General features: G+C 49.1%; 10 protein-coding genes across 10 annotated transcripts; 8 read left to right on the forward strand and 2 right to left on the reverse strand.

Annotated features, from left to right (window-relative positions):
- Nucleotides 1-1,060: 1,060 nt before the first annotated feature.
- TRV_00937 (uncharacterized protein) lies at nt 1,061-1,318 on the reverse strand (the record flags this gene model as incomplete). The annotated part of the gene is made up of 2 exons (XM_003024816.1): nt 1,061-1,225; nt 1,280-1,318. 2 exons carry the CDS (start codon nt 1,316-1,318, stop codon nt 1,061-1,063), a joined length of 204 nt encoding a protein of 67 aa, XP_003024862.1.
- A 471-nt stretch (nt 1,319-1,789) lies between these two features.
- Nucleotides 1,790-2,242, forward strand: TRV_00938 (uncharacterized protein; the record flags this gene model as incomplete). The annotated part of the gene is made up of 1 exon (XM_003024817.1): nt 1,790-2,242. One exon carries the CDS (start codon nt 1,790-1,792, stop codon nt 2,240-2,242), a length of 453 nt encoding a protein of 150 aa, XP_003024863.1.
- Nucleotides 2,243-2,857: 615 nt separating this feature from the next.
- On the forward strand, nt 2,858-3,469 carry TRV_00939 (uncharacterized protein; the record flags this gene model as incomplete). Its single annotated transcript, XM_003024818.1, has 1 exon — nt 2,858-3,469. One exon carries the CDS (start codon nt 2,858-2,860, stop codon nt 3,467-3,469), a length of 612 nt encoding a protein of 203 aa, XP_003024864.1.
- Nucleotides 3,470-4,489: 1,020 nt separating this feature from the next.
- On the forward strand, nt 4,490-5,463 carry TRV_00940 (uncharacterized protein; the record flags this gene model as incomplete). Its single annotated transcript, XM_003024819.1, has 2 exons — nt 4,490-5,184; nt 5,205-5,463. 2 exons carry the CDS (start codon nt 4,490-4,492, stop codon nt 5,461-5,463), a joined length of 954 nt encoding a protein of 317 aa, XP_003024865.1.
- A 422-nt stretch (nt 5,464-5,885) lies between these two features.
- On the reverse strand, nt 5,886-7,911 carry TRV_00941 (uncharacterized protein; the record flags this gene model as incomplete). Its single annotated transcript, XM_003024820.1, has 2 exons — nt 5,886-7,663; nt 7,794-7,911. 2 exons carry the CDS (start codon nt 7,909-7,911, stop codon nt 5,886-5,888), a joined length of 1,896 nt encoding a protein of 631 aa, XP_003024866.1.
- Nucleotides 7,912-9,928: 2,017 nt separating this feature from the next.
- Nucleotides 9,929-12,162, forward strand: TRV_00942 (fatty acid oxygenase PpoC, putative; the record flags this gene model as incomplete). The annotated part of the gene is made up of 7 exons (XM_003024821.1): nt 9,929-10,300; nt 10,368-10,465; nt 10,536-10,982; nt 11,046-11,186; nt 11,241-11,331; nt 11,394-11,733; nt 11,798-12,162. 7 exons carry the CDS (start codon nt 9,929-9,931, stop codon nt 12,160-12,162), a joined length of 1,854 nt encoding a protein of 617 aa, XP_003024867.1.
- A 226-nt stretch (nt 12,163-12,388) lies between these two features.
- Nucleotides 12,389-13,992, forward strand: TRV_00943 (uncharacterized protein; the record flags this gene model as incomplete). Its single annotated transcript, XM_003024822.1, has 4 exons — nt 12,389-12,741; nt 12,848-13,220; nt 13,288-13,527; nt 13,594-13,992. The coding sequence occupies 4 exons, from the start codon at nt 12,389-12,391 to the stop codon at nt 13,990-13,992; spliced, it is 1,365 nt and encodes a 454-aa protein (XP_003024868.1).
- Nucleotides 13,993-16,014: 2,022 nt separating this feature from the next.
- On the forward strand, nt 16,015-16,684 carry TRV_00944 (uncharacterized protein; the record flags this gene model as incomplete). The annotated part of the gene is made up of 2 exons (XM_003024823.1): nt 16,015-16,053; nt 16,112-16,684. The coding sequence occupies 2 exons, from the start codon at nt 16,015-16,017 to the stop codon at nt 16,682-16,684; spliced, it is 612 nt and encodes a 203-aa protein (XP_003024869.1).
- Nucleotides 16,685-18,613: 1,929 nt separating this feature from the next.
- TRV_00945 (uncharacterized protein) lies at nt 18,614-20,661 on the forward strand (the record flags this gene model as incomplete). Its single annotated transcript, XM_003024824.1, has 5 exons — nt 18,614-18,675; nt 18,815-18,884; nt 18,987-19,268; nt 19,329-19,757; nt 19,834-20,661. The coding sequence occupies 5 exons, from the start codon at nt 18,614-18,616 to the stop codon at nt 20,659-20,661; spliced, it is 1,671 nt and encodes a 556-aa protein (XP_003024870.1).
- Nucleotides 20,662-21,529: 868 nt separating this feature from the next.
- TRV_00946 (PH domain protein) lies at nt 21,530-23,334 on the forward strand (the record flags this gene model as incomplete). The annotated part of the gene is made up of 4 exons (XM_003024825.1): nt 21,530-21,658; nt 21,730-21,855; nt 21,912-22,004; nt 22,063-23,334. 4 exons carry the CDS (start codon nt 21,530-21,532, stop codon nt 23,332-23,334), a joined length of 1,620 nt encoding a protein of 539 aa, XP_003024871.1.
- Between the last annotated feature and the right edge of the window lie 114 nt (nt 23,335-23,448).

Consider the following 23,448-nt stretch of genomic DNA (forward strand, 5'->3'; position numbering starts at 1 on the left):
CCATAAAATCTAACAGTATAACAGGTCGATGGGTCCATCTATCTCTTCGGCCTAATCAACCCAACCTATATAGACCTCCTACTCAGACTTCAGACCGCCATGGGGAGTATAACTATAAGTCCAGGAGAGATACCATTCTCTAAATACCGTGCGTTCAGAACTACGGTGCGCCAATCCGATGAGCCTTTCAGGTTTGTGGACGGAGAACTCATTGAGCGTTTCCTTTCATGCACCCCAGCCATGCAGGAGGAGATAGTCAGTAGACTTGACGATAGTACTGTCACCGTGTCTTCATTGAAGGAAATGATCGAAGAACTGAGAAGGATGCATTAAAATTAGTTACTTATTGGTACGATCATTCAAAGTTAGATGTTAGAGGTAGACAGGCTTGTTAGCGAGACACGGTATGAAAAGTGACGATATTATGCAGACAACGCACAATGTACCCCGTTCGCTTCCGTCCTTCGATGTCTGTCTACCAGTCATCATGTAATCTCAGGCCAAGCTCTTCACACTGTGTACCCCCAATAATCTAAAAGGAACCTGATAGTCTGACTTTGGGCACTATTATCAGGGACGGAGACTTGTTTACCCGCAGGTTATTCCCCTTCACATCATGATTCCGTGTATCGTGCTGACTGTGGCCACACTCAGGATAACCTCCACCATAGCTTGGCTAGTTCATCGTTTTACCAGACATACTGTGCTGGTTGATATCAATTCTACCAGCAGAGATTGATAATTCTTCCTGCAAGCGAGTTGTTCGTGGCTCCGATATCAAAGATCCCAAGCGTACTATAAAGGTTACCCGTCCTTAGAAGTTCGCTTCTCTCGTTCAGCTTCTAAATGGTCATTGTATTCGCGCAAGATCGACTCGAGGCCTTCGTTACGTCGCGCCAGCAACAAGACGTCGGACGCGTTAATCGTCGAACGACCGGCATGGCTGATAAATCAATAGTATCAGCATTACAACCCGTATGATATCCAGGTCACAATCCGGCATGAATACGTACTTTGCAAACATTTCTAAATCCTGGCCAACCGTTTCTGAATAAGGCCATTAGCCAATACCCTGGACTATCAGCGAAACATTCAGCGCACCTAGCTGCGCCCAGGTAATCTCTACTAGCCCCGCAATGAACTGAGGAGTTACCTCTGTATCGAAGAGGTCTGCATGTTCGCGAGTGAGGTTGCCCAGGGTATACCAGAGCATCGCCTTCAGCTGCTAGATGGGAGTAAATCAGCACCTGCTACGGGAACACGGGAGTGAATAGCTTACCTTTTTCGTCTCCTGTCCATCATCGTTAGTAGGAGCCATCGTTTTCTATCCACCACTTCATCTCGCTGCCTGCGTGGTCTCAGTCTCTGGCTTGCCTTCGTGTCTATCCATGGTAAATATTCTCGGAAGTGTCCCTGGCCCAATGATTGGTTGGAACCTTAATACTTTAAAACGCGATGTCACGGGATCGGAGCTTCTTTTTTTCTCTTAGATGGGCCCTCAAGTTAATTTATGCGAGCTTCTGCCTTGAAGAAGAAAAGAAGAAAGCCCTCGATAAAAAAGAAACAACAGCCTGTTGGGGGAATATTTATTTAAAGTGCTTTCCCCGCCGCTTCAGTTGAGAGATTTCTTTTCCCTTAGAGAGGAGGACCGTCCCGTTTGGCGTATTTGTCTGACCTGAAAACCAGAGAACGAACAGCAATAGCGAGCGCCTACGCCCTAGCTACCACAACACCTACGTAGCCCGCCCATCCCTAGGTGGAACTCCCTCATATACAGCAGCCGCTTACCATGGCAGACTTCCAATTTACGAGCGTGACAGATACGCTGTATACCTTGTATTCCAACTTCACCAACAACATATCCACATCTGTCTCCAACCTCACCATTCAAGACTACATCCGGCTTGTCTGGATCATAGGTGGCTATTATTTTCTCCGGCCATACCTCGACAAGGGCTTCAGAAAGCTCTTCGACTCAGGCAACGCAAAGAGAGAAGCCGAAGAAGCCGCTGCTGCCGAAACCGCGGGCAAAACGAAGCTGTCGGCCAATACCTTGAGGCAAGGCGACGTCGCAGAGAGTGACGAGGAAGGTGAAGATGAAGGAGAATCTACTGGGGTGTCTAACTGGGGCAGAAGTGCGAGACGAAAGCAGCGAAATTTCATGAAATACCTAGAGCAGGAAGCTGAAAGGAAGCGGGCGGAAGATGACGACAAGGATATCGCGGATCTGCTTGAGGATTAAACCAGCACTGGGCTGCCTGCCACGCAGTTACATACACCTTATCGATCAGCTCTCGTTCCCCTTCCCTGGGTAAGGGGACATTTCTCTCCCTCTCTCTGAGTCGAAACCTGCACCTTCAAGCTCCTCTATACCCACCAAATCCGCCCCGCCCCCCGGTCCATCTACCAACGAACAGCCTGCCATATATTCCAGAGATACAATGCCCTTCCAACTGCTCAGCCTTTTATCCCCAGGATCTTCCACTCGCTAAATGGATGCCATCAACCGTTGACCAGCATCCGCCCGCCTCTTGCATTCTGATATCAACCCGGCCGAATCCCAAGCACGTGATATGACATCACCCTATTATTTTTCGGCCGCAGATTGCGCTTTCTTCGCTACTTTTGGGGAGCTTCGCTGGGAGGCGAATTCATCACAGAAAAACAGACAGGCAGACAGACACACAAAATAGAGAATGGAAGCCAAATTGACCTCAATTGCCGTACATTATTCTCACTTTCCCCCTACTCTTATCTGGTCTTGAGCTTGAAACTGACAAGCTCATGGGCTATTTCTGATCTATAAAACCCGCATTGCTACACAGCATAGACAGCTACTTGGTTGTAGCCAGAAGCCATGGCATCTGCCAATGCTATCCGCCTGGCAGGCTTCGGGCTAAGGATGCTTCAGCTCTTATCGTCACTGATCATCGTCGGGGTTTTTAGTTATTTCCTTGCAGTTCTTGCTGATCACAACGAGCATGCCCCAGAGTGGCTGAAGGCTGTTGCTGGGATAGCCGGAGTGGCTGCGATCTACGCCATCCTCACGTCGTTTTTCATTCTTGCGTATGGAGGACTGTTAGTCTTCTCCCGTATATCCATGATGTTCGACGGAAGTTTCGCCGTCGCATTTCTAGCTATCTGTCTTATGACTCGCCACGGCGCCCTCCCTTGCACAGGACGCGTAACGACGCCCGTTGGAAGTGGTGAAGCGGAAGACCCAGGTGCAGCATTTGGTGGCGAGGATATGGGAACTGGCAGGGGGGATAATCTCACTTCCATGCGATACCTAGCTACCGCGTGCAAACTAGAAAAGGGGGCCTTTGCCGTCTCTATCATTGGAATGTTGGTATTCCCTTATATAACATGTGCGCCAAACCCATTCGCTAATTATATTTCCTCCCAGTGCTCTCTTTCTACTCTCGATTCTCATACAGAAGGCCTTCGAAAATCGCCAACGGACTTCTAAAACTTCGCCAGCGCCCCTTTCCCATACTTCAACCAGGATTCGTCAACGCTTCTGGCCAAGACGGCAAACTCAGGAGTCTTCTACTGATCATACCGTTGAATACAGCCAGTCCTCTTTGACCCCTGGTGCCAACTCGCTGGAGGACAAGCCGAAAGTGGAAAAACCTCGCTTCACAAATTTTCTCCAGCGCTTCGGGAATGATAGAAACAGAAATACTGATCCAGAAAACATTCAGTTGCGGCAGGGTATTCAAAGCGGCAATCTTCAATCCGAGTCTAACCTTAGCTATGGATATGGGAGAAATACATACCCTGTTACATGCCCGGACGGTCCCATATCGCCTACTTCTCAGGAGCCACCCAACCCGTGGGCGAGATCCGAAAATGCGGGTTATACCTATGGCGAAAGCGGTATTGATGCGGGTGAATATTCCCATGGTTATGGGTACAACTCCCATAGATAGTGATTCGTAACGGAATTTTTCCCTCTTATTTCATTTTTATACTTTACGTTCCATTGTTGCCCAGGTTAGAATGCCTGGCCGACTCGGTAGCTCTAACGTCCATGTTCCTCAGTTGGGCGTGAGGCTACAGCTATCTACTATCCACGGGTTATTGATATTGTTCAATTACATAAATTGTTTCCCATCTCTCTTGAGACAGGCAGACTAAAACAGTCAAAATAAAGCTTCTTTTACCACAATGGCCAAATGGTTACTGTGAAGGATTCTCCATCTGTGTCTTCACTGTCCTTGCACTCCTCAAATCTTTGTGAAGGAAATTCTGGGATATACCTAGCTTGCCTGGTAATTTCCACTATACCTCTATTCCTAGCGTGGCTGTATTAACTTGGAAGATTCTATTCCACCAGTCCTGCGGCTGTCTCTAGATATATAAGTGCATCAGAACCAGGCTGTCTTTCTCAACAGCCAACTTAATCACATACTTTTCTTTCCCGCTGGTTATACACTGAGTACGATTTGATATCCCAAGCTCGAAGTGATAACTAACAAGGATAACCATGAAGCTTTTCGTTGCTATACAGCTTCTCCTTTTCAACACCTGCCATATCGCCTATGGCCATATGCAGCTGGCAAACCCATTTCCAGTCAGAAGCCCCCTAAACAAGGAAAATACGAATAAAGACTATTCGTACACGTCTCCCCTGCGCTCAGATGGCTCGGATTACCCTTGCAAGGGCTACCATAATGACCCCTTCAAACCAACAGCGCAATACAAGGCAGGACAGGAATACTCAATCGAGATAGCCGGAGGCGCAACCCACGGTGGTGGATCGTGCCAGATCTCACTCTCATACGACTCTGGAAAGACCTTCAAAGCTATCAAGTCGTTTATAGGGGGATGTCCCTTGTCGAAGCAATACAAGTTTACTATCCCAAGCAACGCACCGAGTGGGAACGCTCTCCTCGCCTGGACCTGGTTCAACCGTCTGGGAAACAGAGAGATGTACATGAACTGCGCACATGTCACAATATCAGGATCGAATGACAATCCTGCTGGCAACAGCAAGGTGGCTCTTTCGGGACAAGCAGCCCTTCATGGGCTCCCCAACATATTCCTGGCAAACATCAACCAAGCACCACAGTGCAAGACCGATCACAGCAAAGAAGTCATCTTCCCCTTTCCTGGGGAATTTGTTGAATACGGTTCAGGGGCAAAAGGCGCTGCCGATAAAGGCTATGCATGCGCAAGCAAGTTTGAGGCACCAGAGCCAGCACCACCTTCATTATTACCATCGCAGCCACCATCTCCGTCGTGCTCCAAAGCAGCGTCAAAAACACCAGCAGCACCTACAGCAACTTGTGTATGCCCTCCCATTACGGCCAGCAGCCCATCAACTGCACCAACGACCCTTTCTTCGCCACAAACCACTGCGAGAAGTGGTACAAGAGTTTGCCGTCGTCGCACCACGTCGAAGTCCAGTCCCCCGTCCCTATTCCCAACCATGCTACCATTTCCGGCAGGCTCTGGTAATAGTACGTCATGTACTCCCGGGGATATCAAGTGCGACTCCGATAATTCCTTTTTCCTATGCTCTGGCCCGATTCTGGGGTACATTAAAATAGGGCCAATGCAAGGCAAGTTCCGATGTTTCAACAACTCAATCCAGGTCACGGAGTCAACAGCCAACAACTCTACTACAACGTCGGCCTATGATTAGGTAGAGGGGTATGAGGGAAGCCGGAGCCTTTGGCATTAGAATATAGACGAGTGGCAGATACAATTCACATAGTGTATCAATTTACCCTTATTCTAAGTTCCTCCAACCCTTGCAAAAACCAACTAATTAAAACTGATAACTAATAGCTGAATGCTTCATTATATACAGCATCAATAAGGTATGAAAATAAATAAAAGAATGGTATACAGATCCTTTCCTCTGGCATCATCATTTGTTAATGTTTGTGCCCTTTGTTTCCGTTACACTTATTTCCATTCCGTTCTGATCCATCCTTAGGAGCCTTCCGGCGAACATAGGTCTCCCTAATGGGGCATCCTTCGTTGCTATGGACGTCCCAATCGCCAATGTGATGGTCCTTGGGTAACCTCTTAACCCCGCGGCCGCCTCCACCCAAGATGAGATTTCCAGGCCTGTAGTCGTCTCGAGCTTGCAGCCTGCGTATGGCACTCACATGGATCTGGGCGTCGTCGGGAATATCACGGACTTCACCCCGAGGTAATGGCCAACGGATAGGTTTCCACGATCCATCGACTTGAAGATCCATTCGCCTGAATGGGAGGTATTCCATCATTGACCAAAGGGTTACTGAAAGCTTGGGGACTCCCATGTTGTATGACAAGCAGTCATGGATTTGGCCCTGAGTGCTGGAGAGATGCAGAGCAGCCCGGAAGGATTCAGATGCGGTTACTTTTCGAGATGAATTTCTGACCGCCTCAGCATCCGACGCCTCCTCAAGCAATCCTGCTTCGAGAACACATTTCTTTTGCAGCTCTTCATAGTCATCGAACTGGAAAGATGAGCGTTCCACGGGCGTGACTTCACCCGAGTATGATTCATCACATTCAAACTGCTTCAGCGCGCGAGGGCTGAATCGCAGCCCTGCTGCCTGTGCTTCATGGACCATCCAAACTAAAGGAGCATGGCTGAGCTGCCAGAGCTCGCCTTTAGCAAGCTCCCATCCTCCGCCGATATCTGCATGGCCGCCAGGGAACCAAACCTCTTGGATATCCTGCTCCTCATTCCCGTTCTCTAGACCTGGAACTGGCATCGATATCTTTGAATGGCAGCTCTCTACTATTGAGATAGCGTCGTCCCCCTGCTGAGCCCCTGGCACAGAGAGGTTAGGTACTGTGAGGCAAGACTCAGGAGCTGGGGATGGTGGCCTGAATCTGGCACCGCTTGGTACTTTGCGGGCTTTTTCGGCGCTCAAGGTATTAGGCTTCCCATTCGTGACTCCGTTATCTCCAGTGCCGTTGGTACTCTTCTCGTTTGCCTCAGGACTGTTGATAACAACATTTGGGATATTATTCTTGCGTTTTCCCCTAATCAACTTGCGAAGATCCCACTTCCCGAAGACAGACTTGCGACCATGATGAGGGATATGAGGGATATGGTGATGGCCATGTTTCGAATGTATATCCCTCATTTGAGAAATCAGATCTTGTCGGAATTTTGCCCGTCTCTCGTCGATACCAACAGCATGCCGGATGACTCTCGCAGATGTCTTCGCAGTGTATGGGAACTTGCTTCTCTGCATCCAAGCTGATTCAAACCTGGGGACGCTGTTGACAGTATCGAAGATACCAATGAATCGTACGGGGTTTACCGGTCGACTGAACGTTTCGCGAAACGCTTTCATATAGTTATACATTTTCAGCTTCTGGTCATGGTATTCATCTCCCTTTCCATCTCTTTGCTGCCATTTGGCATAATTTTTCCAGGCAAAGCGCACCAGCTCCTCGTTCCCGGCGGTTAGAAGGCCGACATAGTCAATCATCTCTGCAAGGAACCGGGCAATGTACGCGCCTCTACTAAATCCAAAGAAATACATGTTATCTCCTGGCGCATAGTACCGCATAAGGAACCGGTAGCCAGCCATTACATGGTCGGCAAACGAGCTGCCAACGGCGGAATACTTAGCCTTGAGTATGGCAGACTTCACTCTGGAGTAAAATCCGGTGTCCGAGAAGGTTGCAGAAGAGACATAGGTGCCTATACCCGGCTGATAATAGTGAAACTGGTCCCCTTGGCTACTATCCAGCATCTGGGGTGCCAGCTGTTAGTCAATTTGCTCGTCTAACATGGTGTTTGTTGGTGCATCCCATGGATTGGGGCATCTCACTGACTCGGAATATTTTGAGCACGTTGGAATCTGCCTCTGTTCCTGAAAACTTGTTCCCAGTGCCATCGAAACAGAGGACCAAGGTCTTTGGCCGTGAAGGGGGGTTGGCAGTCGCCATTGGGAATGAAGACAAAAGAAAGCCGCAACCAAAAAATCAACTATTCAGTAGGCATCCAGAGTCTGTCCGTCGACGCCCGTCAACCACGGAGCAATGACAGAGAATTATATGTTATCTGAACACTGACGACAGAATCCAACCACTCACTTACTCCCTCAGAGACTGAACAGGCATGGCAGCGGATGGCGCAAACCATATAAAAATTATTATCTACGGAGAACTTGGTCAGATATTCATGTCTTTTAAGCAGGGGAAAAAGAAAGCAACCACCCTCTCACACCTGCCGAATTATGACTTATTATTATTAGCTCGCAAAGAAGCTCTCGTTTCACGAGGAAATTGTGAACATGTTCCCGTATGGAGGGGAGATCTCGGTCAATCTTTGACCCTGCAGACAGTCACATGGAAGAATGGAGGGTGGAGAGCTGGGTGCCTCAGGTTGACTCTCTCAGTCGCATGCCAATTGCCCCGTATAGTATGTCAACAGGGGGGGGTAGATCAGTTCAATCTGCGCAGCCCACGGCCCTCTCGTTATGTTAAAATCTTGCATGATCAACATCAAGACGGAGAAGGAAAACACCCCCCTTGGATGCATAAACTAGTCGGTGGAACCCCAGCCAGCCTCACGATGGAGGCCCCGGATAACTAACTAATGGTTAGTGATATGGGAAACTCTGAGGGACTGGAAAACAGCAATTCGCTAGCTGATCGGAAATCCGGTCTGTTTTAAAATCGCGGCTTTTGGCATGTTGAAGCGAACAGCCCAGCTTCAACCAGCTGCGGCCAGAGCAAATAGTTAAGAAGCACCAAAGCAACACTGACCAACCCTCCACCACTGAGAATACCGAGTCGACAGATCCATACACAGACTGCAAACTGAATCGGGGGAAGAGTTCCACAGCAAAGTGACGACTTGATTCGAGATGTGCGTTCGATGAACAAGGTTCGCATCCCGGATGTGGTGTTCCTATTCGCCAGGCTCTCGATAACAAATGGTCTCCACTGCGAACCGAAGCCGTCCCAGAGAACAGACCTTGCTTGAGCTGACAATTCAGCCTTAACCGATGTCATGGACCAAGGGAAACGCCGTGATTTGGGGGGTCGGCTCAGGCTGCCCTGGCGTCAGTGAGGATCAAGCAAGCTCCTCACGGGGCCAACTTAACTACTCTCAGCGTTCTGCTCGCTCGTCTTTGTCTCAGGGGTGTCTGTCTGCGGAAGTACAGTAACTGCACACCTGCACCCGGTTTCTGCCACTTCAAACGGCGGTAGACACTATCGGAACATGGCTCACGATCAGGTAATATATATGGATACCTGTGTGTCTGATCTGTGTAGCACCCGTGCCCGCCCAATTTTTGAGGTGTCTGGGCAAGATACATAACAACAAATGAGCGGCTGGAGGCATCCATGGATCCTGCATAAACGAAAACTCAATGAAGCTTCCACTCCACTCAGCCGTCATTGGCTTGCTGGTTCGGGGCTGAAATCCAATTCGATGAGCCAGCAGGGGGCGGGGAGGCTTCTGAGCTGTGTTGTGCAAGACTCTGAGCTGGCTTTCTCTGAGTTATCCAGTCAGGTCTCAAGGATTACTGAGAAAACAGTCTGGATGAATACGATGCATCTTCAGAGCTCCCCCCCCCAAGCATGCAGCCGTTGTGGGTCCGTCCCATTCTTGAGCATTATTAGGAGGGAGGAACATATCCTCGTCCGTGGCCATTCATCAAGAGCATGTCAGCTCCCCAGCCTTGAATCTACTTCTCCTAGCTGACCTACCAAATACCCGATCATCCTTCGCGGCGAAAGTCCGTGACAGCAAATAAAACGAGCGTCACCCACAATTAATCCCTTGGTCCCTTTTCTACTCTTTTTATTTTGATAGTTTTCTTTGCTGGCCATCCTCTACGCCTGAAGGAGACTGTCTTCTTGCTCCTGGGGTTGTGGTCATACTTTAAGCCATACTCTGTTTCTACTCTTGAATAGTCTACAGCCGAGGAAGACCACTGTGTGAACGGCAATCATGGCCGGGGGTGCTACTAACGGTGTCAATGGAGTGACAAATGGCACCCATACAACTACAAATGGAACAAATGGGACGAAGGCGAGCACCAGCTCACCCCCAAGCCAGAGCACAGCTCCTCGAGCTAAGAGAGGAGATGTTGAGGGCACTTTCGCAAAATACGCCCAACTGATTCATGCCTCTAGACGCCCTTTGCCTAACCAGTCAGGAGATGGCTCGTACCTCAGAGAAGAGACCAAATATACCAGCACTCTTTCCGATCTGCGGACTATGGGATGGAAGGGCATTTCCACTTTGCTGGCAGTCAGGAAACACAAGAAGAGTGGAAAGCTCGACAACGATCGAGAGTACATTATGGAGCGTGTTATCAACGTATGTACAGCTGAGATATCAATTACCAACAGACCAAGAAAAGATACTTATGCTCCATTTTTAATAGCTCGTTGCAGGCCTCCCACCACAATCGAAGATGCGCAAGGACTTGATGAATACCTTTGTGAAGCAGCTTTGGGACTCTCTCCTCCACCCTCCACCAACGTATGCCACCTACCCCTAAGAGAAACTGAAGTTACACGGTGCATGGGCTATAACTAACCCTAATATATAGCATGTTGGGCGATGATTACAAGTACAGGAGCGCAGATGGATCTTACAACAACCCAATGCTTCCAATGCTGGGAGCAGCAAACACTCCTTATGCTCGTTCCATAATTCCAGAGTCAATCCAACTAGGATCCCTTCCCGACCCAGGGCTCATCTTCGATAGCATCTTTGCGCGTGAGAAATTCAAGCCTCACCCGAACGGAGTTTCTAGCGTCTTCTTCAACTGGGCATCTCTGATCATCCATGATTTATTCCAAACTGACTATCGAAACCCTCACATTTCGGAAACTTCTTCGTACCTCGATCTCTCCATCTTATACGGAGACAACCAAGATGACCAGAACAAGGTGCGAACCTTCAAGGATGGTAAACTAAAGCCCGATTGCTATTCTGAAGCACGTCTTCTTGCCTTCCCTCCGGCTTGCAGCGTTATCCTCATCATGTTGAACAGGTAAAAATTTCTGTCTACCCCCCGCACCATAATAGAGCAATATTTCTGACACCGAACGCTTAGATTCCACAACTATGCTGTAGAGCAGCTCGCCGCTATTAATGAAGGTGGCCGGTTTGCCAAACCAAGAAGTGGAATGAGCCCTGAAGCCACTGAGAAGGCCTGGGCTAAATATGACAATGACCTTTTTCAGACTGGACGATTGTAAGTTCTTTTCAACCATGTCGTTGCTCCAGATCCAGCTAATAGTGAGTTTAGGATTACTTGTGGACTATATATTAACATCACGCTTTACGACTACGTCCGTACCATTATCAACTTGACCCGCAGCAACACTACTTGGAGTTTGGTTAGTATCTTTCCTTAAAAATCCTACGCACTATCAGACGGATGGACTTATACTATTGATAGGACCCACGAGTTGGCATGCGTGAGGGTGCAGTTCCTGAGGCTGCTGCTAGCGGAATTGGTAACCAGGTCTCCATGGAATTCAACCTGGCTTACCGCTGGCATTCCTGCATTGGTGCTGCTGATGAGGACTTCACCAACAATACTTATCAGCAGATGTTCGGAAAGAGTGGTGAAGACCTCTCTATTCCAGAGCTTGTTGGAGGACTGGGTAAATGGCAGGCTAGCATTCCTGATGACCCAGCTGAGAGAACCTTTGCTGGGCTCAAACGAAAGACTGATGGCACCTTTGACGATGGTGAACTCATGAACATAATGACTGAAGCCATCGAAGAGGTCGCTGGTAAGTTATACTCTTGTCATACCAATACCATTGGTGATTTTACTAACGTGAGTCTCACCTATAGGATCCTTCGGTCCTAAAAATGTTCCAAAGGCACTCCGTGGCGTTGAGATCCTCGGCATGCAAATGGCCCGTAAATGGGGTTGCGCCTCTCTCAATGAGTTCCGCAAATTCTTCGGATTAAAGGAGTACCAGACTTTCGAGGAGATCAACTCCGACCCAGAGATCTCTGGAGCTCTTCGCAATCTCTACGAGCATCCGGACCACGTTGAATTGTACCCCGGTATTGTTGCCGAGGAGCCAAAGATTCCAATGGTTCCTGGAGCTGGTATCTGTCCAACATACACTATTTCTCGCGCCATTTTGTCTGATGCTGTGGCGTTGGTCCGTGGAGATCGTTTCTACACTGTAAGACTTTTGGCACCTTGATTTCCCTATATATATTGGCACCGATTTGCTAAATTCTATGCAACAGGTCGATTACCATGCGAAGAACTTGACCAACTGGGGTTACGCTGAGACTCACTATGACCTCAGCGTCAACCAGGGCTGCATGTTCTACAAGCTTATGCTCAGGGCATTCCCTAACCATGTCAAGAGCGATTCAATCTACGCTCATTTCCCAATGACTATCCCAAGCGAGATGTAGAAGGTCATGACTGATCTTGGTCGACACGACAACTTCTCCTGGGACCGGCCAGCCTTTATTCCTCCTCGTGTAAACATCACCTCTTACATGGGAGCAAAGACTATCTTGGAAAACTCCAAGGACTTCCGTGTCACCTGGGGAGAGGCTACTGGTTTCCTCTTCGGCAAGGGAGGACTGGACTTCATGCTTTCTGGAGACAGTACGTTCCATGGTCAGCAGCGCAAGACCATGGGCAAGGCGTTGTACCATAGCGAATGGAAGAAGGATATCAAGGAGTTTTACGAGGATATCACCATCAGGCTTCTCAGGGAGAAGACTTGCAAGATCGCGGGCATCAATCAGGTTGATATCACCAGAGAGTAAGATTAGCCATATATCTTTGATCCTCCCACTTGTCAAATCTGACCCAAATCTAACATTGTGGAACAGCGTTGGAAATCTTGCACACGTACACTTCGCTTCTAGCATTTTCGGCCTGCCATTGAAGACTGCAGAAAACCCCAAGGGTATCTACACCGAACATGAAATGTTCATGATCATGTGTTTGATCTTTACCACTATTTTCTTCGATCTGGACCCTGCCAAATCCTTCCCGCTCAGACAGGCCGCCAGAACTGTTGCTCAGCAACTTGGCCAGATTATGGAGGCCCGTGTCAAGGCCGTCAAGGGTGGCATTCTCTCCCTGTTCAGCCGCATGGGGGAGAACAAGAATGCCCTGGCACAGTATGGTGTCCATATGATCCGCCGCCTCCTCGATTCAGGGCTCAGTGTTGAGCAAGTTACCTGGTCTCAGGTTATGCCAACTGCAGGAGCTATGATTCCAAACCAGGCTCAAGTGGTAAGTACAAACCCATCTGATTAATTTTTGGCTGCCCTACAGTATACACCCGCTGACATGAACCCAGTTCACTCAAATCATTGACTACTATCTCTCCGAGGAGGGCAAGGTCCACCTGCCAGATATCAAACGCTGGGCCAAGGAGAGGACCGACGAGGCCGATGAGAAACTTCTCCACTACTGCATGGAAGGTATCCGCTTGAACGGTACCTTCGGATCCTACCGCGAATCTACTGCAGCTCTCGACATCGATGACGATGGCCGCAATGTGTCCGTCAAGCCTGGTGACAAGGTCTTCGTCAGCTTTGTAAGTTTTCTCGTAAATACCTATAAACTAACTACATTTCAATGGAACTAACCATCACATACGAAGGTCGGTGCTGCCCGTGATCCCAACATCTTCCCCTCGCCACATGAAGTCCGCCTTGACCGTCCCTTGGATTCATACATCCACTACGGTGAGGGCCCGCACGCCTGTCTAGGCAAGGATGCAAACATGATCGCACTTACGTCTATGCTGCGTGTCGTTGGTGGTCTAGACAACCTCCGCCGAGCTCCAGGGCCCCAGGGCGAGCTGAAGAAGATCCCGCGCCCAGGTGGCTTCTATATCTACATGCGCGAGGACCAGAGCGGCTATTTTGTCTTCCCAATGAGTAAGTTACCAAACTGTCCAGGTTCTATGATTGTCTCGCACAGCTTACTGACACCTTTGCCATCTACAGCCTTCAAAGTCCACTATGATGGAGAATTGCCAGCTCAAAACGCCCACTAGATATGATCTATGACCGTCAGTTGCAAATAGACTGATAATAAGTTCGGCAACTGAGATATATTGGCTTGTCCGTTTGTATATCTCTGTATATCCACACGCGTGTTTGGACGCCGACGACAGTTTCTTTTGTCTCCCCTGTATTTGATACCCGATGTATCGTTTCCATATGGTCTTGTAGTTAGTCCTAATTAGTTAATTAATTCATCGTCCTGTACGCATTTTACCCATACTCGCCTTCCTCCTCATCACTTGATCGTGGATTTCCCTTGTTGTTTGCCACAGAGCAGACGCTCTCGGCGGGGACGAAGCCCAACGGGTTACCATGATCACCCCCGTACCCCGAGTCTGGCTGCTGTTCCATGACTAAAGCACGCTGCACTGCCAGTCTCGAGATTTGTCAAGACATCGAAGCCGGAGCTCCGGACCTCCAATCTAGAACCGGCCAGGCGTGAGCAGCGCATGAGCAAATTGCGATATTTTCGTACGGCCTGATCTGTCAATAAATGGCCTGACCACCCCCGCGTCCACCAGGGTAGGCGATGCACATAGTGGCCAAGAGTATAGGTTTGTCAATAGTCAGGTAACTCGTCCAGGGGGCCCTCGCATGGGACGATCACAAGCGACATCATGGTTTCGCCAAATCGTATGTAACTATACATAAGATATTGGCTGCGGAAATTGATATTTTACCTATCTTGGTCTTTGAGATTTCCTGACTACAAAGGAATTGCACGCTGATGTACTCCATAGCTACTCAAATCCTGGACTCCAGCCACTGGATTAGTTAGTTTCTGTTGTCACAGATCAACCATTCAACTTGGTCCAGTAGTTTAACTAACTAACCAGTTATCCCGGAGTGTCTCTCTCCCGCCATTCAGTTCTATCTGCTGCTTGACCTTTCCATGTGCAATCCCGTAGTTATATAAATGCTTTCAATCCGCTCCCAGATTGTAATAACTAGTTAGCCAAAAACAATATAGTCAAGGCAAAGGAGGTGAAAGCATCAACACAAAAGGTCTATGGCAAACCCCTAGCCCACACCTAGATTGAGGCAATATCCAAGAGAGATAAAAGACATCAATGTCCCCAAAAAGCTGATTAATTTTGGGCAGATAGTATGCCTAATACAGGGATGGCTCCCTTCTTGCGTGTGGACTCCATATTAACTTGTAGATTACTACTATTATAATTCTTGAGCGGGAATAGAATAGCTAACCACTTACCCAAATCTTTACTAAGAGGGCAATATATACTTATTGCGTCCAAAGGCCACCGCCTATATCAGAACATTTAGTGGCACCCTGATTTACTCCGTACATACCACTACTCATGCTTCAGGAACACCAGTCAAGATCAGCCGCAGTGGCAGCAAGCAATGCGTATGTTCAGCAACACTTGGCCATCAAAAGCCGGCTGCACCAGGGATGTCACTGGCCAACCCGCTGCGTCGAAAAGTGACGAGTTGCTCGCTAGCTGCACGCGAGATGCAGTGTCCAGGATATCCCATTCCAGCCAGTTCCGGGGGCGGGCTGCTGAGGTATCCGCCAAGGGGGACCCCGGGGCGAGAGCTGACTCTGCAGCTTTCACGGGCGAGAGACAAACACCGCAGCGGCCTGAGCTCGCTCGCCTCTCGCCATGTAGTTACTCACACATCATCCCGTTTTCCATCCTCCTTGCTATCCTCCTTACTAGGTGTATTCACCCCTTGCCGTTGCTCCGTCGTTCTCGTTCGTTCGTTCGTTCGTCTTGCTGCGTCTCTTTTTTTTTACTTCTTCCAGGAGCGTTAGTTAGGTATATTCACGTGATCATCTTAGTCAGCATCGGCTTTTGATGCCTTTCTGCACGTCGAGGAAGAAACAAAACAGCAAAACACGAATAAACAGCGACAGGAAAGGCGGATGTCGATGATACGGATACGGAGCTGAAAGCGGGAACTGGCAGGCATCTGTTTACGTCGAGGGAGTGAGTGAGTGTTGGAAAGGAATGCTGTAGAGGAAGCGCGTGGAAGGCAAGAGAGCAAACATGGCCCCCAAAGCCATCAAGGGCGAATATATCGAGACAGTGAGTTCTGGAAACCTCCGCTTGTGAAGACGAGTGCAGTGTTAAGAAGTGTTTGCAGGATACAGGGAACAAGGTGTCTCGTCGCAACCAGGTACACGGAACACAGCATATCATTCTAGGCGGCAAGACAGTCATCCAGGCGGACGTCTGTATCCGTGGTGACCTCTACCGCCAGCAGCCAGCAACACCAGCAGCAGCACCGTCAGGAGCAGCCGGGTCGAAATCTGCCGCCAACACGCCTTCGATCGCAGTAACGATCGGTCGATATACATATCTGTCTCGGTCATGCCTGCTGCGGCCTCCGTCCCGACTCCACCGCGGTGTGCATTCATACTACCCGCTGAAGATGGGCGATCACGTCTTCGTTGGGGAGAACTCAATCGTCGAGGCGGCCACAGTAGGAAATCACGTCCACATTGGACGAGACGTGGTTGTAGGATCAATGGCTATTCTGAAGGACTATGTCGTTGTGCTAGACGGAGCGGTTGTCCCCGCAGGCATGGTCGTGCCCAGCTGGTCTGTCGTTGGCGGAGCTCCTGCAAGAGTTGTTGGCGAAGTTGGCGAGGGCTACGGTGTTGAAGGAGCGGAGGGCGGAATGGCCAGGGAGAGATATAGGCTGGTAGGGAGGTGATGGCCATATGTCACGACGGTGAACACCGATTGCAATCCCCCCACTGATAAATACTTGTGTTGTTCTATGTAGATACCCTTGAGCGTTCAATTCTTCATTATATCAAAATGTTTTCAGCTAACTGCCTTTTTTACTCCCAGGGCCGGTTAAGTGGAGATACAACCCCCGTCGCCCAGCGCACATCATCCAAGCCAGAATATGCATGGCTAAGACGTTGAGCCGGGTAATATACGGGCATTCCGCCGCGGCGCATTTCTCTCCGTAACTCGTGTTCAAAGAGGAGCGCATCTAGTTCTATTGCTCAAACAAATATTATTATTTGGTACTCAGAGGCTTACATTAGCGGCAGAGCCTAGCATCGTATACATCGACAAGGCGCTAAATGGTGTAATTCGAATATGCATGACACGCGCTTGCGAGTAACGAGCCTGTGGCACCACACCATGCAGGCAGATCCGCTTGTCATATTAACCTCTCTGACCAGTCGAGCAGGTTGAAGCAAGTCCAAAATTTTAACTATTTTGTCAGCTTCTGTCCGAGGCAAGCAGGCAAAATTGAGCCGAGGTTGTTGACTTTGACTAACTAAATTAATAAAACAACGGGATGGCACCATGATGACTACGAAAGAAAAGGCGTCTATCACGGAGTATTCATGTGGATAATAAGACGTCAAAAGGGGCCTGAAGAGCTTGTCTTGTCTTGTCTCGCCTTGTCTTCTCCCTTTGGCCAGCCGCCGGAGATTCATCAGGACGGGTGGAGCTAGTGACGGCTATCCGGCAGGGGATAAAAAAAAATATTCTCTGGCAGTCGCTGCGATATTATTGTGATAACGATTCAGCGGTCATATCTTCTGCATAGCTGACTACGGTCGAAGATAGCGTGCAGTCAGTGGGCACAGTCCTCGACTACCTTGAGAAGTATCAACGGCCACCGAGTGCCTAGAGCTCCAGGACATCATAAGCTTACCCAACTGGCTTCTCTGGGCAGGTCAGAGCCCCTTTCTCATCCATGCCCTGGGATTTACGTAACTGCGACTCGCCCCACGGAGTAGATCAGCCCTGGCGTCTCTCATGTCATCTCTGGCCTGAATAGCCAAGCAAATGCCGGCAAGGACCGCGTCCTCTGGCCGGAGTAGAGATGTCTATTGACTATTCTTCGCAGATACGAAAAATGCCTATCAGTCTGCAAGTTGTCTTTGATAGCCTCATGCCTAGGCACGACCTGTCACAGCCAGATAGATAGACGAGATACCAATGTCCTTAACGCCCTGATAAAGCATGACGAATATCAGACCCAACTTTTCTGATCTCGAGGCCAACCGTCTCCATGTGAAATCCAGCAACTTCATAGGCTCAAAGGCCGAGAAAGAAACTTAGTGCTATTTTCTTTCCTTTTTCTTTTTTTCTTTTTTTCACAGGCAAGAAATTTTCCAAGTGGATGCGACCCCCAGTAAGTTAAACCCATGCCAGGCCTGCGAAAAGAGAGATGATGAAAGCCAGCGGGAGATCCATGAATGCGGACTCTTGTCGGATGATTATCCAGCGAAAGTTTTTCTTCTTTCTCCCTCGCTTTCGAGCCTTTGGAATAATGAAGTGGCTATTGGGCAAGGATTCCATATATTATTGGCTCACCACCGCGGACTCCATCCTGTAGATATATATCTTCCGGGCATATACATATATGTATATAAACCTCTCCAAGAAACATCCAGAGCTGCCCCTGTCTGTCATGTGCTTTTCTCCTCTTTTGCTGTTAAACTCGCTTTCATCCCACCGCCGTCTATTTCTATATCTTGGTCTAGAGGTTGTATAACGCTTCACTGCTGCGGTACATGCGACTCAATAACCGGCGGGCGCAGAGTCTGTCATTATCCCGATACTTCGCTGCGCTGTAGAGCTCTCCACCGTCTTCCATCCGACAGTGACTATCATGGCCCCCAGTTTCTTTAGCGGGCCAGGTAGTTCCAGCCATGCGAAATACTTCGATATCAGGTATGTGAAATTCCGTATACATCTAACCTTCCTTTCTCTCCGAGCAACGGCTAATCAACACCCAGACTGGACGAGCCGTATATCGTATTTCGGGGCAATGAGGAAGAGTCTGCCAGCGCTCATCTCAAAGGCACTCTAGTCCTGTGCCTATCAGAACCATTGACTATCAAACATCTCAGGCTGCACTTGACAGGCATGTCAAGGATAAGGTACGTTGATATACCCCTTTACACACCGTTCTCTGCTTGTGATACTATCTAATACGCTATCGCAGCTGGCCGTTCCTCATTGGCGCCGTTCCTGGTACAAAGAAGCACGGCAAGGAACGAACATTTTTCGAGAAGACATGGAAATTTATAGACGCCGGCAAGGGGAAAACGGAGATTATGCCTGCAGACAACTACGAGTTTCCCTTTGACATTGTCCTGCCAGGCTCACTACCAGAGAGCATCGAAGGCCTACCGGACACATGGATAATCTATCGTTTCAAGGCCGAGATCGGACGCAAGTATGCCAAAGATATTCAGGTCAGAAAGCCTTTACGCATTATACGGACACTAGCTCCTAGTGCTCTGGAACTATCCCATGTCATGGTATGTCATATCTACATCGAGATATAACTTTATGAATACTAGATCTAAGTGGATAAATAGTCTGTTGAAAACATCTGGCCAAACAAGTTGGAATATTCCATTTCCACGCCCAGCAAGGCAGTCGTCTTCGGGACGTCGGTCCGCATCGATTTTCGCCTCGTTCCCCTGCTAAAGGGCCTCAAGATCGGCTTGATTACCACCCAGTTCATCGAGAGCTATGATGTGATGAGCTGTCGTGACGACTCACAACTGCAACCGACCTCACACAAGTCCATTAGAGTAGTGGTAGCAGACCACTTTCGTCTTGGGCCTGAAGAAGAGCGCAGATTTATCGAGGAGGAAGAAGAGGGCTACCAGTTTTCGCGGGTTCTTGATCTGCCCAAGAAGCTCAGCAAATGTATCCAGGATACGGATACTAAGGGCATCAAGATACGACACAAACTGAAATTTAAGATCCAACTACACAACCCCGACGGACATACATCAGAGGTATGCTTTTATTATGAATCTCACAGCGCTTGACCGTCTCTTGCTATAATTTTGGCTACTAATATAAGGCTTACAGTTACGGGCTACGCTACCAGCGTTCATCTTCCTATCACCCAACCTGCCGTTAGATGATAACAATAATCTCGTCAACCAATCGCCGACTTCACCGCAGGTAGCTGAATTTTGCATGGCCCAACAAGCACCACCGTTATATGGAGAGCACCAGTTCGACATGCTATACAGTGAACTGGACCCTCATGGCTACCGAACCCCGGGAATATACAGCGGAGTCGCAACCCCGCTATACGGCTCGATCAGCCGAAACTTATCTGCCGAGAATCTGTCTTCTCTGGCAACCCTAGGCACAGGAGGGGACGTCGCAGCCAGTATACTACACAATCGCCTGGTCAATCTACACATTGACAGCTCCTCCCTGCGCTCGCCGGGAACACCACCACCCGAGCTCCTCTCACCAGATTCTCATGATAACCGCCGCTCAATGACATTCCCGGTAACAACTTTTACAGCGGCCACAACGCCGAATATGTCTCGACGCACTTCCGAGGATGAGCATCCCCCATCTGGCCTCGTGTCACCACATTTCCTTCGAACCAACGATGTCGAAGATCTCTCCCGTGTACCTAGCTATTCAACCGCTGTGCGGTCCTGTGCCATGTCCGCCAACAACAACGGCCTTCCAAACTACGAAACAGCCACTGCAGGAGACGTTTCGCCGGTCAGTGAGCGGCCACCTTCACCTCCAAGACACACAGCCCGTGCACTTAACCGACTGTCCTCCACCTTTGTTGATGCTCTCCCCCAGTTTTCAATTCACCGACACAGTACCGGCCACGATCACGACTCTGAGCGACGAGTGCGCATTCTTCAGGCTAGATCAACATAACCATCCGGCCAACATCTTTTCTTATTCCGTTTTATAATTTTTCTTCTTATATTCCTTTCATGTTTATATTTCTAATTCACGACTTGGATGACCGCTTCTGGGATGCATAACTGGGTGTTTTTGTTTGGTTTTCGTTTTCGAAGGTTCATTTCATTCAGTATTGGGAAGCCCAATGCGTTAGGGGAATGCTGACCATGTACCCCCCCTTCTCCCCTCGTCTCTTTCTACTGTGATGTTCATATACCATCTTGCTTTTGGATATTGCAAGTTATGTACATACTCTGCCCTCTAATACGTGAATGCACTTGCTTAGTCATCATGACGTCACACTAAGGTCGATGCACGAGCCATTCTTTATTCTTTATTTCAGTTCTTTTCCCCTTTTGGACATCGTCAACTCCAATTGCACCGTCTTGATAGATCAGCTTGATATGGGTTGGATAGATCAGTTCGTTGGTGCAAGATGCTGTGGGATGGCCTGTTTTGGCGTCCCGTCAGATCTCCGGGTTACAGGCTCTGCATCTTTCCAGATCTTGGTTTTGGAACTTTCTTTTTTCACGGCCGAAAGTGGGGAGGGGAAAGGAGTTGTTGCATCGCTCATCTTCCTGGATAAAAGCTGCGCCTCTCTCTCCTTTCCCTCTGCTTCTTTTCTCCTTCTCTGAAGTGGTCTTATACCTTTCAAGCCAACTGAGAATCAGCGTCACAATATCTCACTCTGATCATCCTCTTGTGCGGCCGAGTCTTTCTCAGGGGTAACTTGCTAGCCCCCAATTGAGTGCTGTCGTCTCCCCTACGACCCTTGTATACCGGTAGTCTAACGGTGTGAGCTTTATAATCGCCATAGGACCAGTCAATTGACAGAGGCAACATGGCTTTCAAGTCTGTTTTGCCACGTCGGTCCAATACCGTTACTACTAATACAACCACGGCCACGAGGACCTCGACCACGACTTCGACAGGCGAAGAAGATGCCATCCCCGACTCCGACTACAAAGACGTAAGTAGTGGTCCTGCGGATGAGGTCTTGACTTGTTATGCATAAAGAATAGCCATACTGATTGTGCATAGACTACGAATTTGCTGGTTGAGCGACTCCAGGCATGGAAACATGTCTGCGGAAACCTGGAGGATTATGTGGCCACGACGATGAAAGTCCAAAAGGCTCATGCAAAGGAGCTTGAGAAGGTTTTCAAGGTATGTCATAGCATTATATCAGATGGTTGCAAGTGGCTATCTAACAGTATGAGTAGACAGTGTCTGATCCTATCAAGGAAGAGCACCATTTCGATCAAGGTGCCACCGGTGTAGCTGGTCTGTTCGAATCTCTACGTCGAAACACACAGGTATGTTATACAGTATCATTAGATCAAACAGCCGAGAAGGTACTGACAATAAGTTTAGGGACTCGCAGAGGCCCACGCAGATGCAGAGAATCGCATGAAGACGTCCGTGGTTTCGATTCTTGAGAATCTACACGCCGAAATCAAAACGAAGGCGAAGGAACTAGGCGGGGGAGCTATCAAGCACGGAAAGGAGGTCACTAAGTCTCGTGCAGTTACCCAAAAACATATTGAACTCCTGGGCCAGTACGCTGCAACTTTTGAAACATCCAAATCGCGACTGGATGCTGCCCATGATCCATATATTCTCTCTCGCGGCGTCACTTACCGCCTCGGACGACAGGTTGCAGATGAGAACCTACATTTCCAAGAGATCTTGACGATTCAGAACTCCTTCCCTGCCTTTGAGAAACATATTGTTGAAACGATCCAACGGGCGATGAACGAGTTCTTCCAGTGCATGACGGCTCAAACGGACCATCACCGAAACATGTACTCGAACATCGTGAACAAAGCACAGGAGATCGGCGTAGATTTTGAATGGAACAATTTTTTCAAGCGCAATGACGCTACACTGCTCGATCCCAACGCGCCACCACGAGACCTGGCAACGATCAAATACGCTAACCAAGACCACCACGCCACCAAGCCCCTGGTGGAGGGAATCTTGGACCGCAAGTCTCGTGCGATGCTTAAGGGGTACACGGGAGGTTACTTTGCTGTGACCCCCGCGGGTTACTTGCATGGGTTTAAAGAGAACGATGATACACGTCACGAGCCTGTGCCGGAGATCTCTCTCTATCTCCCCGAATGCACCATCGGCGGGTTCAACGATCTCAAATTTAGCGTCAAGGGCAAAGACTTGTCCGGCGGCAAAGTTGGAAACGCATTTCACATGACCAGCGAGTACAACTTCAAGGCTCGAACCAAGAACGACCTGGAGCAGTGGCAGGCCGTCCTCACTAATTCTGCCTCGTGGAGTGGATCTGGGTCCGCCATAGCTTCTCCCGGCGGCTCCCAGGTCACCTCTCCTGTGTCTCCGATCTCTCCCGCAGCGACCATGCCAAACGCAGGAGAGTCCAGCACTGCAGGTGCTGCTGCTGTCGACACAACGGAGAAGGCTGCAACAACAGAGACGCCGGCAGTGAGTGAGAAGCCAGCGACTGAGACTGCCCCAGCTCCTGCTCCTGCTCCTGCTCCGGCTGGAGAGACTGCCCCAGCTACTGAGCCACTGCCAACGGCAGCCACAACAACTGGCACTGAGGGCGCCACGATGAAGCCAACCGGACAGGAAGAAGGGGTTGTTTCCGTCCCCACGGCGGAGAAAAAATAGGCAAAAATCTTACAGTCATGCAGTCAGTCTTGACTTGTTGTCTGTGATCCAACCTATCGGATTTTTTTCCTCTCGATCTTTCTTTGCTTTTTGCTTGTTCTTTTTTGCTTTATA

The sequence above is a fragment of the Trichophyton verrucosum genome, assembly GCF_000151505.1.
Source record: "Trichophyton verrucosum HKI 0517 chromosome Unknown contig00089_1.f1.exp, whole genome shotgun sequence".
Lineage (NCBI taxonomy): Eukaryota > Fungi > Ascomycota > Eurotiomycetes > Onygenales > Arthrodermataceae > Trichophyton > Trichophyton verrucosum.